The sequence below is a fragment of the Mustela nivalis genome (genome assembly GCF_964662115.1).
Source record: "Mustela nivalis genome assembly, contig: HAP1_SCAFFOLD_2748, whole genome shotgun sequence".
Classification (NCBI taxonomy): domain Eukaryota; kingdom Metazoa; phylum Chordata; class Mammalia; order Carnivora; family Mustelidae; genus Mustela; species Mustela nivalis.
In genome coordinates, this window is record NW_028133917.1 from 9583 (window position 1) to 26278 (window position 16696).

General features: G+C 53.4%; 1 protein-coding gene across 5 annotated transcripts; it reads left to right on the forward strand.

Moving 5' to 3' along the window:
* Window positions 1-851: 851 nt before the first annotated feature.
* On the forward strand, window positions 852-16301 carry LOC309858540 (uncharacterized protein). 5 transcript variants are annotated; one of them, XM_082751243.1, is made up of 6 exons: window positions 852-1017; window positions 1254-1357; window positions 1846-1973; window positions 2237-2338; window positions 15280-15381; window positions 15645-16301. In XM_082751243.1, exons 2-6 carry the CDS (start codon window positions 1284-1286, stop codon window positions 16091-16093), a joined length of 855 nt encoding a protein of 284 aa, XP_082607369.1. In that variant the 5' UTR covers window positions 852-1017; window positions 1254-1283; the 3' UTR covers window positions 16094-16301. The 5 variants fall into 5 exon arrangements, 3 of the variants coding, with proteins under 3 accessions (XP_082607369.1, XP_082607368.1, XP_082607367.1); XM_082751242.1 differs by lacking the exon at window positions 1254-1357 and having other exon boundaries at window positions 1784-1973; window positions 15645-16300; XM_082751241.1 differs by lacking the exon at window positions 852-1017 and having other exon boundaries at window positions 1024-1357; window positions 1784-1973; window positions 15645-16294.
* The last annotated feature ends 395 nt before the right edge of the window (window positions 16302-16696 follow it).

Sequence of the window (16696 nt, forward strand, 5' to 3'; positions counted from 1 at the left end):
CAGAGCCAGGCATGGGGTGGACCACCCAGACCAGGGGTTTTCCATCACAACTACAGAAGTGGCCTAGGCCAAGCCTGTGCCAGAGCCAACGAGGACCCAGGAAGCCAGGGGCTCCATAACATTGCTGAGGGCTGAACTGGAATTGTCCTGAGGCCCACACATGCTAGAACCTCTGCTAACTCAGGAGAACCCTCAATGTGCTCATGGTCTTGGCCTGAACAAGATGACCATCTGTGTGGTATATAACCCACAGATATACCCGCGAGACAATAAGGGCATACTTAGCGAAGCAATACCTACATGGAATTCAACCACAGACAAACATCTTTTGGCAAGCGAGGCCTACAGAGAAATGTAGTTAAGACTGACATCCGAAAAGCTGTCCATAGTTGATGTATGCAATGGGACCTTGAGCCTAACTCTAATATCTAGTTAAGATACACTTGATTTAGAAGATCGCTCATAAATTAGAGGACGGTTTTTAACGAGCTAAGGAGTTCAGGGACCAACCCTCTTCTGTCCTAATGCCCTACAGTCTGGTAAACTGGAAAACATTTGGCCATGTGCTACGAGAGAACAAGGTCGGAATCATTCACTGCAACCTTCCCACAGGGCTGGGAGACAGGCAGGAGGAGGGTGGCTTTGCCTGAATCCCAGAGCAGATCCAGGCCCCTCTGAGCTGTATTCTATGCCCCGCCCAGCCCCCGCTCATCCCTGCATTCCCACGGGTGCGTACCAGCCTCCTGTGAGAGCAGGTACAGAACATATTTGGAGGTCCTACCCCTGAATGCGTCCCTAGGAGTAGAAACCAGAAGCCCCCACTGGGCCGGCCGGGAGCCAGGGAGGCCCTGAGAAGCACAGGGTCTGTCCAGGCTCATAGCCCTGGGCATGAGCAGGAACCCAGTCCGAACCCAGCCCTGTATCCTCACAGTGGGGACACTGGCTGCCCCCTGGCCTCGCAGGGGCTGTGGGTGGGCTGTGTGGCTGTCACTGTATGGACTGGGCATGGAGCAGAGGGTGAGCATTGAGCACGTGGGGGAGGGGGACCCACCGGGCGGGGCTCTTGTGTGGGAGGAAGTGGTTGGTAAGCAGACCCCAGGCAGTGGTGACCTCACTTTCCTCACAATAGAGCCCAACACAATTGGGGACCCAGGTAACCAGGCACCCACACACAGAGACAGCCCCCTGCCCAGCTCATTTTGTTGCGGATCTTTGAATAAGCAACATGTTCTGTTGTGTTCCTACATCTGGAGGCTGCAGGCTGAAGAAATCATGCCCTGCACATGCTTTCCCTCACTGGGGATGTTGTCTTAAGGCTCCCCGATGGCTCTGGCCATTTGGCCAAAAGAAGAGAAAGGTAACACCATGAGGCCCAGAGCCAGCCCCCAGCCCCACATGCTCTGATTCAACCTGTACAGCCCTAGGTCCCCTCCCCATGCTTGAGTGTGTGTGTAAAGGCTCTAGTGAGGTGCGCCCACCCCATTCAAGAACAGGCTGACAAGGGGTCAGATGCCCGGTGGGCAGTTCATGTTCACACCCAGGTCGAGGCTGGCTGGGTGGGTTGTGGGCGTGGGAGGCTGCCTCCTGTGAGAGTAGGGACAGTAGCTTCCCCCCAGGGTGCATCCCGTGTCCTGCAGGTATGGGTCCCTGTCCCAGGTGTGGCGCTGTGCACACACTGTCTGGGTCTGATCTGGGAGCGGCAGGGGGGTGGGCAGGAAGACAGTGAGGACGGCTGGGCAGGGCTCTAACGGTCGGGGCTGGCTCCCGGTGTCTGTCTGTGCAGAGCACTAGTGACGATGAAATAGGAAGGAGGCTGGCGGACACCCGCTCCATCTCCCTGACCAGGAGAGTGACCGTACCGGGCTCTGCAGAAGCAGGGACTGGGGACTCCGGGGGAAGGCCGCTGACACTGCCTGCGTGCCTACACCACCGCGTGGTCCAGGAGCCAGAGCCCATGCAGGCCGAGCCTGAGGGTGAGAAGGCCGGGGCTGGGGCACGTGGGTGTCTGCGGGTGGGTCGGTGCCGGGCCCCAAGGGCAGGAGACCCCAGAGGCTTGTGTGGGGCCAGGAGCCAGGACTGGGCTCAGAGCTCGCAGCGGGCGGACCGCAGTCAGGGAGATGTCCCGGTGAGGGTTCCTCCGTGGCTGCGGCTTCTCCGGGAGGCCCTGGGCTGAGATCTGTCTCTGCAAAAGCACATGGAGCGACAGGCATGCCGGTGCGCTTTCCTCCTGTCATAGCTGCTCCATCGGAGGAGCCAGAGCCGGCCCCACCTGCATCCACAGCTCCAGAGGCGGGGATGGTGCCTGCAGGGACTTCAGGAGGAGACCCGGAGCCAGCAGGTGACTGGGCACCTGCCCACAGCGAGGCTGACTCTGTCCGGGAAGAGCTGGGGTCTGCATCTGTCCCGGGGCCTGCCTTTGCTATGGATCCTGCCCCTGACAACATCTGTGCCTCTGCTCTGGAATCCGCCCCTGCTCCTCCCCCTACTCCTCCTCCTGAGGAGCGCCCACAGCCCCTTCTGGTGCCCACAGCCTTCCTCCTAGAACAGTTACCCTTTGTTCTATCCCCCAACCCTGGCAACCTGCAGGAACGTTTTGTGCCCGACGTGCACATTTTTCCTTTCTGCTACATACTGATTTTGATTTTGTCTTTACGTGTTCTGTATACTATTTATCATTCGTTTTAAATAAAATTACTTGTTTCCAGTTCAATGCATCATGAGTTTAAGTACATTCCCAGCGTTTACCCACCACACGACAGAACATTGCTGCAGGATATCTCCTTCCCCAAAGGAGACCCTGAACCCAAAGCCCTACCTGGCCATTTCTCTTCCAGCCCAGATGCTTGCACCCCTGAGCTGCTTTCTCTCTTCCATTCCCTGTTCTGCATGTTTCTATACGTGGAATCACACAACAGGTGCCTTTGTGTCTGCCCACCGATTTTGAAAGGGGATTTATTTTTTTCTGTGCTAATTTAACATAGATTTTCCTTTATTCGATATTGACATGCCTGATGGATTACAGATGAGATGTAATCACAGAGGCCCCTTTAGGAATTATGGGCACAATCTTGGGGTGAGACCCTTGTTCCTGCTGGGACACCACAGCCTGACCCCAGACAGGACACGGCTGGCTCCTCTGTAGCTCATACGGAAACCAGGAAACACAGAAAGTTGGAAGACACACCACAGAGATCAAACACATAGCTCACAACTCAAGACCAAATAATACTTTCACCTGACTCTGGTCGAAACCAGGCTCCAAGTCATGGGGTCCGCAGGGACAGAGACCAAATGCTGCAAGTCCAGGGGGGAGAACAGGCACGTGGGGGCATGTGTTGGAGATTCGGGAGCTCCCGGGGAAGGACATGGGCAAAGGAAACCCTATGGAGGCAGCGCCAGTCACCCTCAGAATGGCAGGTGTCCGATCTGGGGACCGGCAGCCCTGGGGAGATGGTGAAGATCCGGAGGTCAATGCAGGTCCCCTGGAGAGAAGGGTGACTGGGAACAGTGAGCAGCACCTATTCTGGGCAGCAGGTGCAGCCACACCTAGCCATGCCTGGCCTGGCACTCACTCCCGGCCACTCTGGCGCGGTCTTTCACGGATGTACCATCGGGAGTGTTCAGCGCAATGGTGGGGGAAAGACCGGGAATGGAACAGCGCTAACGCCCTAGGACATGGTGGGATCCTCAGTCCCAGTCCTTATGGCAGAATGTCCTGTAGCTACTGTCCCAGAGTCATCGGGGGCACGAGATCTAGAAAGCACCTCCTGGGACCCCCTCCTGCCACCCTGCTCCTGGGAACATCGGAGTTGTTGAGGAAGTGGAGCGGATCCAGGGTGACAAAGGGCCAAGGAGAAGGAAGCACAGCACCGAGAGGACGGATGGACGTGCCCAGTGCCACCATCCCGGGCCCGGACTGTGATGCCCTCCGACCTCACCCTAAATAATGGTTCCTGATGTGTGCACCTGGCTTCGGGGTTTCCCTCCTTCCCCCACTTACTCACCCTCCCATTCATCATCCCCCCACCCCCTGCTCCTTCCCCTCCACCCCCTTCCCCACTGCATCACCCACCCTGCCCCCCTCCCTCTCATGCTCCCTCCCTCCCTCTGACACTCCTCCCTTGTGCTCCTCTCTCCCTCTCAAGCCTCGTCCTCCCCACCCTACCGTCCTCCTCCTCTCCACTTCCGCCCTCCCCCTCGCTGCCCCCCTCCCATCTCGGCCTCCCCCTCCCCTGCCTTCCTCCTCTCCCCCTCCCTGTTGTCCCGTTCCATCTCCTTTCCCTCCCTTCTCCCCCTCCCTCTCTCATGCCCTCCTGCATCCAGCAGAGGATCTGGGGGCCACAGGAGCACTGGGGCTTCATCAGGGAGCACCCCAGCCCACGTGGTCATGTCCACTGGGGGAGGTGATGGGGCAGGCCTCAGGGCTAGCCGTGGTGATGAGCACCAGGAATCTGCTCCTGAAACGAGGCCCTTTGCACAAAGAAAACAAGGGAGAGACCCATGCTTAGCACTTCCTCTAGGAAAAGCTAGTCCCCAAGATTGATGAAAAGTAAATACATCCTAGACTTCATGCACCATGAGTGCTAATGGCTCTATACTCCCTGATTCCTACAAGCAACAAAGAGTAAATCATCCAGCGATGACTGTGGGTTTGTGACACAATGTTTCTGACCAAATGACAGTGTTTCAACCAACATCTCCAGCGCCTCCGAGTGTTCCCAGGGTCTCTGCGAGCCTCTGATCCTTCCACCGACCTCCTTGGGAAGCTCTGTCCTGTCATGTTCCTTGTCTCCTGCCTCTCCTGTGACCTTCTGGTGGTCGATCTCCCCGCACCGGGACACCCTTGCCAGGATTTCCTGTGCCCCTTGGCTGGGTGCCCACATCGCACACTGGGCTCCAAGAGCCCCATGCTTTGTGCAGGCCTGTGTGCTCCCTCCGGGGTCACTTGGCATCTCCCTTGCAGTGGCCTGCATCTTCCTGCACTGGGTCCTCTCTGACGAGTCTGTGAGGCCAGCCTGTGCCAATGTCACGGCCATGGGAGCACGAGTCCAGAAGGTGTAGATGACCTGATGCCGTCCCAGCGTGTGGAGCCTGGGCCAGGGGTGGTCTCTGAGCAGGGGAGGAGTTGGGCCCAGGGAGCCTGACTGGGGATGTGCCACGGTGAGCCCCCAGGAGGAGAGCAAGCACCGGGGGGCCTGGCACTCAGCCCTGCTGGGAGACCATGTCCCACACACAGGGGATCTGTCCCCAGGGCTGGACTCATTGTGGTATCCACCTTCTCAGGCTGCGGGCTGGCGGTGACTGTTAGGCGAGGAGGCACCGCTGACGCGGGGAGGCACCGCTGACGCGGGAGAGAGGGCCAGGTGCTCCCCCAGCAGCAGGTGCCCTGGGGCAGGTTGAGGGGGCATCGGCAGACAGCAGTGTCTGCAGCTGGGGTCTCCACACAGGCCCCCTCCTCAGGCTCAGCACAAGCTTTCTGGATGGCCTGTGTCCCCAAACACAGAATCTGGCCCACAATCTCCCCTCAAACCCCGACTCCAAATCCTCTGTCCTCAGCTCAAGTGCAAAAAGTGGCAATAGTTTAGGTGGGGTTAGGCGCTCGGAGACCTGATTTTCTGGCCCACGCTGTGATACTGCTGACATTTTAAAGATCTCAGGGCTTGATTCAAAACTGCTAGGATGCCAGGGACCACAAACAGCATTCTGGAAACCTGACTTGGGCCTTACAGCCCTCCCATCCGACCAGCTCTGCTCAGAAACCCTCCAGGCCACAGACCCACAGTCTTGGGTCCTCAGATGGCCCAGACGATGTACCTTTAAGAAGCGATCCAGGTGAGGCAGCCTGACACACTGCAGACTCCAGCAAATCCCCATCCCAGAAAGTGAGGGTACCACTGGACGAGCTGTCTGAAAACAGCCAGGTCAGGGTCCCAGGAAGACACCAGAAGCTCAGGAGTAACTGACTAGCATCTGGAGGTCAGGTAGGGACAGTGGGAATCTCGGGTGGTTTTCCCTGGGGGCAGCTCCTGTCCCATTAAACCCTCAGTGTGACGGCTCCACTGGGGGCCAGGGAGGGACCATGCCTGGAGGACCTGTGGCTCCACTGTCAGAGGTCGCCAACATGATCCGTGCACAGGTGGGCAACACCGACCACACCCCGAAGAATTTCTGGAAACAGTAGCCATCTTAGTGGCAGCTGACCTGGGAGGTCAACCTTCCAGCTGCCTGAGGTGGGATCGAGCCAGAGCGCAGCGCACTAGCCAGACATGGGAGAAGGAGAACCAGTTCTTCATTTCAATAGTTTCTGAGTTACCAGTTTGTTCCTGTGGTTAGTATAATTAGCAAGGTCTTGAAAATGTTCTCATGTTCTCTGCTGGTGAGGTTCTAGAAAAATCTCTGGTTTTAGGTAAAATCATCGAGAATTGACTTTGGTTAGTACAGCCATGGTGGGAAGAAATGGAGCTTCCCCAAGACACTAACATTAGAACTCCTGTATGATCCCACCACCGGGTAGACATTGCAGGAATGAAGTCAGTTTCTTGAAGTAAGATCGGCACACTCTCACACTATCTTCCCAAGGAGGGGTGGCCACCCATAGCAACAGGGCACCCATGTGGGAAGTCATAGGCACCCCCCCAACCCTACAGGCAGGTGCTCCCTGGACAAGGGACGGCCCCAGGGTTGGGACATCTCCAAAGTAGCACATCCAATGTCCTGGATACGAGGAGGAAAAGGAGCGCAGTGCCAGGCTGGTGAGGGTCAGGACACACTACCCCAAATATGGCACCTTGGCAACACAGAAACGGAAAGAATTTTGCATTGAGCAGAAGCAGAAAAGTTCCTCGGATCCCCAGCCATCAGCCCTTCTTCCCTGAAGCAGGTCAGAAAACTCCCATGTGGCACTTGCTCTGCCCAGACCGCAGGGAGGACATGCTTCTCACGAGAGTCAAGGAAGAATTCCGGGCCCCAAAGGCTGTAGGAACAAACCTGCTTAACTGAACCTTTATCTTCCTAGTTACCTCTTCATCATTTACCAGCCCTAGTCCCAACCCGTCTCTCTCAGTTCTTCCCACATCCATGGCTTCTTTGTCTAAAAGGGAGAAGAGCCGCCTGCTCCAGTCACCTCTGCTGGTCTCCATGTTCATATGAGGTTCCCACCAAAAAAAATCAATACGCTTTGCCTGCTTTTCTCCTGTTCATCTCTCTGTGTCAATTTCCAGACCCCACCAGGGACCTTAAGAGAGGCTGAAGGAAACTGTCCTCTCTTGCAGCCCTGGGTAGGGGGTGGTGACGGGGAGTCAGGAAGCCCATCCCATCTTCCGGACCTTGGTTAAAACTGCCCTCTCCTGGGAAGCTACCTGAAGCTACCTGGAAGCTACCAGAACCCCAGAACTTGGCCCTACTGATGAGTTCAGGGTGTGACGATGAATATTTTCATGGAAGCATTCTGAAATCAGACCGTCCTTACACGAGGCCTCCTTCTGGCTGCTCGCTGTAGTTGCTACTGTTGGCTCAGTGACTTTTCTGAGCAATCTTTGTCAAGTCTGTGTTCTTTGCTGTGTGGGGTCACTGGATCCCTATGCTGTTACCTTAGGGGTCAGACAGTGGCTGGGCAGAGAGGTCACACATTTTTCTGAGCTATGGGCTACAGATCGGAGGTCCCCACAAATCCTACTAGGGTTCTGAGTCTGCTCGCAGTCTGCTCTAATAGCGGCTCATGGAACTCAGGGAAACGTGTTACTGACTACCTCACCAGTTCATTAGAAGGCCAGAACTCACGACCAGGAACCTGGAAGCAATGAACAGGGCAAGGTGTGTTGCAGGGGCCTGAAGCTTCCCGCTCTCTGAGCTAAAGAGGCCTTTACCCACCTGCACTCTGGCCTTCCTAACCGACGACCTCCCTCCTTCAGGCTCATCTCTTAAGTCAAAGAGTCAAAGACCCGACGGGCACCAAAATGACCCCTCCAGCATAACCACTCCCAGATGCCAGCAAGACCCACGAGATGGACCCCAAGGCAATGACTGTCCAGAACTTTAATGCTCTGTGCATGACCCACCAACCTTTGTAATTTATACCCTAATTCTACAAAGATCCAGGACAAAATATCAATACACAAAAATCTCTCATTTGTATACACACGCAATGAATCATCCAAAATGGAATTTAAGGAAACCATTCCATTTTAGGAAACACCAACATTGACAAAATGCTTAGGAATAGAGGTAATCAACGTGCATGTCTTGTACACTGGAAAGTACGAAACTTTGCTGAGAGAAAGTAACGGAAACCTACATCAGTCTGAGGACTCCCCACGGTGATGAAAGACATACTATTGATAAGATGGCAACAGTACACAACGCAATGTGGAGATTCAGTGTGTTCCCAAGACATTTCACAAAGGCCTTTTGGAAGAAACACACAAGCTAATCCTAACAGTCATATGGAATTTTCAGGGACCACAGGACAGCCGAAACAATCTTGAAAAAGAAAATCAAAGGCGAAAGGTCATACTTCCAATGTTTGAATCTTAATACAAAGCAACAGTAACTAAAACATTGTGATCCTGTCCTAAAGGTATGCATAGCCCTTGAAAAGAATACTACATATATGCTAATAAATTAAATTTAAATTTGAAAATTTTTAAATAAATTTAAAAAAATTTTAAAGTATGCATACAGGGGCGCCTGGGTGGCTCAGTGAGTTAAAAGCCTCTGCCTTTGGTGGGGTCATGATCCCAGGGTCCCGGGATGGAGCCCTGAATTGGGAATCTCTGCTCAACAGGGAGACTGCTTCTTCCTCTCTCTCTGCCTGCCTCTTCGCCTATTTGTGATCAATGTCTGCCTGTCAAATAAATAAATAAAATCTTAAAAAATAAGTATGCATACAGATCAGTAGGATTTAATAGAGAGCCCAGAAATAAACCCCTTCACCTGTGGTCCTCTGAATTTTGACAAGGGTGGTCAACATTGCACTGGGGGGACAGAATTGTCTTTTCAACAAAGGGTGCCAGACAACTGACTATCCACACACAGAAGAATGGAACTGGACCCTTACTTAATATCACATATAAACATTAACTCAAAATAAGTTAAAGGCTTAAATATAAGAGGTACAATTATAAAGTGCATGTGTGCAGCTGTGACAAGATGCCTGCACTTTGAACTCACCGCAGAGTAAATGACTCTCCCAAACATCCATGTTAGCACAAAGTCACAGAAGCAGAGAGGACATCGGACTTCGGGATGAAGGCCAAGCCCTCCCAGATCCAGGTCACCCACCGTGCAGAGGCCACTCACCCTTGGAGGAGGCCACATGTTAGCATGAAGGGAAGCCTCAGTAAAGCAGACTAGGCACTCCAGAAGGGGAGGGTGGAAGGGGGCACTTGCCGCTCAATGCCCATCACAGACCCCACATCAGAATCCCCCACAGGAGAGACTCATCCCTTCCAGGCCCCACAGGGGAAGCTGGAGGTTCATCTACAAGAAATCACCATCCCTGCAGCTCAGCCGGGGAGAATCCTCCATCACCCCAAACCCCCGCCTCTCTTCAGTGGACCTTCCTTCCAAGCACCCCTCCCAACTTCTTCCTCCTCCTCCATGAAATAACTTTCTTCTCCTTTGTTTCTTGCACTTGCCTGTGATGGAACCAGAGCTTGCTCAGCCCAGACTGCCGTTCTCTGCTCTTCCCAAATAAACCCATGCTGCTGGTCAAATAACTGGCAGTTTGAGTTCAAGGCAAACAGAACTCATAAATTCCAGACACCTGCAAGGAACAAAATCAATATACACTAATCACATGCATTTCTACATGCTCCAAAGGAACCATCAGAAAGAGACTACGGAGAACAATCGCATTCACGACTGCATCCAAAAGACCAAGATACCCAGGAGTTCCCTGAACGAAGAGGTGACAGACCTGTCTTCTGACAGCCGTGAAACACTGATGACAGACATGGAGGGAGACACACGGAGTTGGGGAAACACTCTGTGCTCAGGGAGGAACCGACACCGGGAATATACATCCTCTCCCCAAAGCTGTCTACAGAGTCCACGCTGTCACTCCTGAACTTCCAGACTCTGGACCAACCCTGAAGCGGGTGTGGACATGGGAAGGACCCCGCACGGCCAAGGCAGGGTGGGGGGCGACGAGCACTGAGGCCGCTCCCTGACTGTAGTCTGAGGAACCCCAGGAACCAAATCCGCATGTGCCCAAACACAGTGGTGGGACCCGGGGCGCATATCAAGCTTAGAAAAGGGAGAACCCGCAGCCGCACATAGCACTGCGGGAGGCCACGTCACCGCACACATAACCATGGAAGCCCCATTGTGTACACAGATTGCCCTTTTCTTCCATGGGAGCCTGAGACCACGCACCGCCTTCCCTGTCCCCGCTCAGGTGGCTTCTCCTTACCTTCTCTTCCAGAGGCTGGTCCTGAGGAGGCTGCACTGCTGTAAGTGTGGACGCGACCCCACATCCTCCACAGCGAGTCCTGTCAGGGCGGGAGTGGCCTCTGTCAGGGTGGGAGCGACTCCAGTGCCTCCAGAAGTCTCCCAGCAGGCCCTGATGAGGCTGGGCTCCTGTCCCTAGTGCAGCTGCCCAGGTCAGGCTCAGGGCAGGAGCTGGGGTCTTGCGCCCTCTGCTGGCGAGGGAGGGCAGTGCAGGACTAGGGGAGCTCACCCTTCAATGGAAGCACCTGCTCCCTCCCAGGGTCCAGCTGAAGCCACTTCATTCCGGAAATTCAAGCTGCATGGAGCCCAATATACCCCCAGCTTCTCCAAAAATTGCTAAGGAACAGTGACTTGGAAACAATATGGAATGACAACAGTCCCTCAAACAGTGACACCGAACATGACACTGGCCCTGAAGCAAACCCACAATCAGACCTAAACTTGCTCTCAAGCCTGGCCCTCACCCCAATCCAAGACCCTAACTCTAGCCCTCAACCTAAAAAATGTTCACAAAAATCAAAAGGTAGAAACTGTAAATATCTATCAATGACGAATGCATAAGCAAAGTGTGGTGAAGGGTTGGAATTTGGGTTCAGGTTCAGGTTTCAGTCAGAATTCTAGATCAGGGAGAGGGTTTAAGATTGGGGTGAGGATTTAGAGTGAGGGGCAAGGGGACAGTTAGTGTTTAGAGCTTTAGGTTTATGATTTAGGGTCTAAGTTTCAGGGCTTATGGTAAAAAGTTCAAGGTCAAATTTGGGGGTTGGCTTCATGCTGGGATTTCAGATCAGGGTTCATGACTCAGAGTTCTAGTTTAGGGTTAGGGTTTGTGGCTCAGGGCTTGGATCCAGGACTCAGATTCAGAGTCCAGGCTTTGGGCTCGATTTCAGTTTTAGGATTCAGGGTTCCAGTTTGGGTTATAGAGTCAGGTTAGGTTTCAGCATCAATGGTAGGAGTTAACATTAGGTTTAGTGATGACACATTTTCTTCAGTTTTCACTGTAAACACAAAATTTCTCTCTGCTATGTCTAAATCTGAAATATATTTCGTTTGCTGTCAGGAGCTGGTTTGGAACTTAGGATTCCAGTAATTCCCTACTGACAGAATTCTGGTACTAGAGTTTACCAGTCACCCAGAAACGGCTTTCATCTTGGCCCAAACATCCCCTTGGCAGAGAAGGGTGAGCTGGTGCCAATGCTGGGATGACTTCATAATGGTAGAGGTGTGAAACCAAATATCATGGAAATGTTCATGGAAAATGAAACAGGAGGGGCGCCTGGGTGGCTCAGTGGTTTGGGCTGCTGCCTTCGGCTCGGGTAATGATCTCAGGGTCCTGGGATCGAGCCCCGCATCGGGCTCCCTGCTCCGCAGGAAGCCTGCTTCCCTCTCTCTCTCTCTCTCTCTCTCTCTCTCTCTGCCTGCCTCTCTGCCTACTTGTGATCTCTGTCTGTCAAATAAATAAATAAAATCTTTAAAAAAAAAAAAGAAAGAAAAAAAGAAAATGAAACGGGAGACAAAAATTGGTTGACTCCTGATTCTTCCACAATAAAAAGACCAAATTTCCAACAGAATCTGATAATGTTCCCTAGGAAGGCCTATGGTACTCAAAACTAGTACCAAAAGAGGACCCTCTCTCCTGGTTTAAACAGCAGGATACATCCTACCTTGTGTCAAAAATGAAAAAAAAAATTTTTCACTATTTGGCTGTTCCAGTGTACAATCTGTAGAATCACTGACACATTTTCTTTTCTCACATCCCCATTAACACACGGGTAAAATGCAGGCAATGTTGTAATGCACTGCTCATTGGAACACCAAGTACGAGGAAGACTATTAGAAGTAATAAAAAGATATCGAATATGAAATTCTGAAAAAGCTCCTTTCTGGGTACTTAATGAGGATCCCTAACCATAAGATCTAACATCTCATCCTATGGAATTCACCCTTAAAAATCATCAATAACAATAGCCTGCTCACCACTGTAACCACCTCACCATTGACCTCTAGGTTTGTAATACACACTCCAACCGCTAGAGACACAATTCTCAGCAGCAGAAAGGGACTTGCCCACTCCTGGTGGACCAACTCTTACAGTGATGCCAAAAAATCCCACTCCTTGGAAATCCCAGCCATTAGAACACAGTTCCAGAAAGCACACCCAGAACTCAATAAAGGACAGACATCTCATGAGGCAGATACTGCAGATCACCACCACTCCCATGAAGTAACTCTACAGTGAACTGCAGACCTGTCCTCTTCCCAGTATTACATGGGACACCACATTCTTCCAATACTCCATCCTTAGAACTAAACCATGAAATGCCCTCATTAGTCCTGCATGCAGGCTCACAGTGAGCCCTCGAAAGCCAGACCCCTTCTAGAGAGCACACAGCCTCTCACGCCTATCCTACCAGATAGAGGGTTCTGCTCTCCCCGACTTCTGTATCAACTAGAGATACGTGGAAGAAGTCTTGCCATAGTCCACGGAAAAGCCATATTCTTCATCTGCAAAATGATGGAAGGTGAAACACCACGGATTCCCTGCACCTTCTTGAACCTAGGTAAGTTGGAGATACAGCTTGGCCAGAGCTATTATCCCCAATCCCCTACACACACACCCCCTTCCCTTGTGCACTCCAGACCAGTTTCCAACCACTTTGCTCATTCTCAGCCATCGCCTCTACAGTGTAGTACAGCAGTACTGAGGTGCTGGGACTGAGGTGCGAGGTGCTAAGCCAGCATCTTGGACCCATGTATTATCAGAAATTAATAATCATTTTATTAACAGATGCATCCTAGAAGATCTTACCACCCCAGCCATTAGAAAAATCATTACAACAGAGGTCCTAACAACATGTGCCAGCCTCCACTGCTCCACTCCCTGGCTCCAGGGATTGGCTCATCCACGGGCATGTGACCTGGTCCAAGCCAATGAGGTGGGAGGACCTCGGGTGTCAGCCTGCAGAGCCAGGCATGGGGTGGACCACCCAGACCAGGGGTTTTCCATCACAACTACAGAAGTGGCCTAGGCCAAGCCTGTGCCAGAGCCAACGAGGACCCAGGAAGCCAGGGGCTCCATAACATTGCTGAGGGCTGAACTGGAATTGTCCTGAGGCCCACACATGCTAGAACCTCTGCTAACTCAGGAGAACCCTCAATGTGCTCATGGTCTTGGCCTGAACAAGATGACCATCTGTGTGGTATATAACCCACAGATATACCCGCGAGACAATAAGGGCATACTTAGCGAAGCAATACCTACATGGAATTCAACCACAGACAAACATCTTTTGGCAAGCGAGGCCTACAGAGAAATGTAGTTAAGACTGACATCCGAAAAGCTGTCCATAGTTGATGTATGCAATGGGACCTTGAGCCTAACTCTAATATCTAGTTAAGATACACTTGATTTAGAAGATCGCTCATAAATTAGAGGACGGTTTTTAACGAGCTAAGGAGTTCAGGGACCAACCCTCTTCTGTCCTAATGCCCTACAGTCTGGTAAACTGGAAAACATTTGGCCATGTGCTACGAGAGAACAAGGTCGGAATCATTCACTGCAACCTTCCCACAGGGCTGGGAGACAGGCAGGAGGAGGGTGGCTTTGCCTGAATCCCAGAGCAGATCCAGGCCCCTCTGAGCTGTATTCTATGCCCCGCCCAGCCCCCGCTCATCCCTGCATTCCCACGGGTGCGTACCAGCCTCCTGTGAGAGCAGGTACAGAACATATTTGGAGGTCCTACCCCTGAATGCGTCCCTAGGAGTAGAAACCAGAAGCCCCCACTGGGCCGGCCGGGAGCCAGGGAGGCCCTGAGAAGCACAGGGTCTGTCCAGGCTCATAGCCCTGGGCATGAGCAGGAACCCAGTCCGAACCCAGCCCTGTATCCTCACAGTGGGGACACTGGCTGCCCCCTGGCCTCGCAGGGGCTGTGGGTGGGCTGTGTGGCTGTCACTGTATGGACTGGGCATGGAGCAGAGGGTGAGCATTGAGCACGTGGGGGAGGGGGACCCACCGGGCGGGGCTCTTGTGTGGGAGGAAGTGGTTGGTAAGCAGACCCCAGGCAGTGGTGACCTCACTTTCCTCACAATAGAGCCCAACACAATTGGGGACCCAGGTAACCAGGCACCCACACACAGAGACAGCCCCCTGCCCAGCTCATTTTGTTGCGGATCTTTGAATAAGCAACATGTTCTGTTGTGTTCCTACATCTGGAGGCTGCAGGCTGAAGAAATCATGCCCTGCACATGCTTTCCCTCACTGGGGATGTTGTCTTAAGGCTCCCCGATGGCTCTGGCCATTTGGCCAAAAGAAGAGAAAGGTAACACCATGAGGCCCAGAGCCAGCCCCCAGCCCCACATGCTCTGATTCAACCTGTACAGCCCTAGGTCCCCTCCCCATGCTTGAGTGTGTGTGTAAAGGCTCTAGTGAGGTGCGCCCACCCCATTCAAGAACAGGCTGACAAGGGGTCAGATGCCCGGTGGGCAGTTCATGTTCACACCCAGGTCGAGGCTGGCTGGGTGGGTTGTGGGCGTGGGAGGCTGCCTCCTGTGAGAGTAGGGACAGTAGCTTCCCCCCAGGGTGCATCCCGTGTCCTGCAGGTATGGGTCCCTGTCCCAGGTGTGGCGCTGTGCACACACTGTCTGGGTCTGATCTGGGAGCGGCAGGGGGGTGGGCAGGAAGACAGTGAGGACGGCTGGGCAGGGCTCTAACGGTCGGGGCTGGCTCCCGGTGTCTGTCTGTGCAGAGCACTAGTGACGATGAAATAGGAAGGAGGCTGGCGGACACCCGCTCCATCTCCCTGACCAGGAGAGTGACCGTACCGGGCTCTGCAGAAGCAGGGACTGGGGACTCCGGGGGAAGGCCGCTGACACTGCCTGCGTGCCTACACCACCGCGTGGTCCAGGAGCCAGAGCCCATGCAGGCCGAGCCTGAGGGTGAGAAGGCCGGGGCTGGGGCACGTGGGTGTCTGCGGGTGGGTCGGTGCCGGGCCCCAAGGGCAGGAGACCCCAGAGGCTTGTGTGGGGCCAGGAGCCAGGACTGGGCTCAGAGCTCGCAGCGGGCGGACCGCAGTCAGGGAGATGTCCCGGTGAGGGTTCCTCCGTGGCTGCGGCTTCTCCGGGAGGCCCTGGGCTGAGATCTGTCTCTGCAAAAGCACATGGAGCGACAGGCATGCCGGTGCGCTTTCCTCCTGTCATAGCTGCTCCATCGGAGGAGCCAGAGCCGGCCCCACCTGCATCCACAGCTCCAGAGGCGGGGATGGTGCCTGCAGGGACTTCAGGAGGAGACCCGGAGCCAGCAGGTGACTGGGCACCTGCCCACAGCGAGGCTGACTCTGTCCGGGAAGAGCTGGGGTCTGCATCTGTCCCGGGGCCTGCCTTTGCTATGGATCCTGCCCCTGACAACATCTGTGCCTCTGCTCTGGAATCCGCCCCTGCTCCTCCCCCTACTCCTCCTCCTGAGGAGCGCCCACAGCCCCTTCTGGTGCCCACAGCCTTCCTCCTAGAACAGTTACCCTTTGTTCTATCCCCCAACCCTGGCAACCTGCAGGAACGTTTTGTGCCCGACGTGCACATTTTTCCTTTCTGCTACATACTGATTTTGATTTTGTCTTTACGTGTTCTGTATACTATTTATCATTCGTTTTAAATAAAATTACTTGTTTCCAGTTCAATGCATCATGAGTTTAAGTACATTCCCAGCGTTTACCCACCACACGACAGAACATTGCTGCAGGATATCTCCTTCCCCAAAGGAGACCCTGAACCCAAAGCCCTACCTGGCCATTTCTCTTCCAGCCCAGATGCTTGCACCCCTGAGCTGCTTTCTCTCTTCCATTCCCTGTTCTGCATGTTTCTATACGTGGAATCACACAACAGGTGCCTTTGTGTCTGCCCACCGATTTTGAAAGGGGATTTATTTTTTTCTGTGCTAATTTAACATAGATTTTCCTTTATTCGATATTGACATGCCTGATGGATTACAGATGAGATGTAATCACAGAGGCCCCTTTAGGAATTATGGGCACAATCTTGGGGTGAGACCCTTGTTCCTGCTGGGACACCACAGCCTGACCCCAGACAGGACACGGCTGGCTCCTCTGTAGCTCATACGGAAACCAGGAAACACAGAAAGTTGGAAGACACACCACAGAGATCAAACACATAGCTCACAACTCAAGACCAAATAATACTTTCACCTGACTCTGGTCGAAACCAGGCTCCAAGTCATGGGGTCCGCAGGGACAGAGAC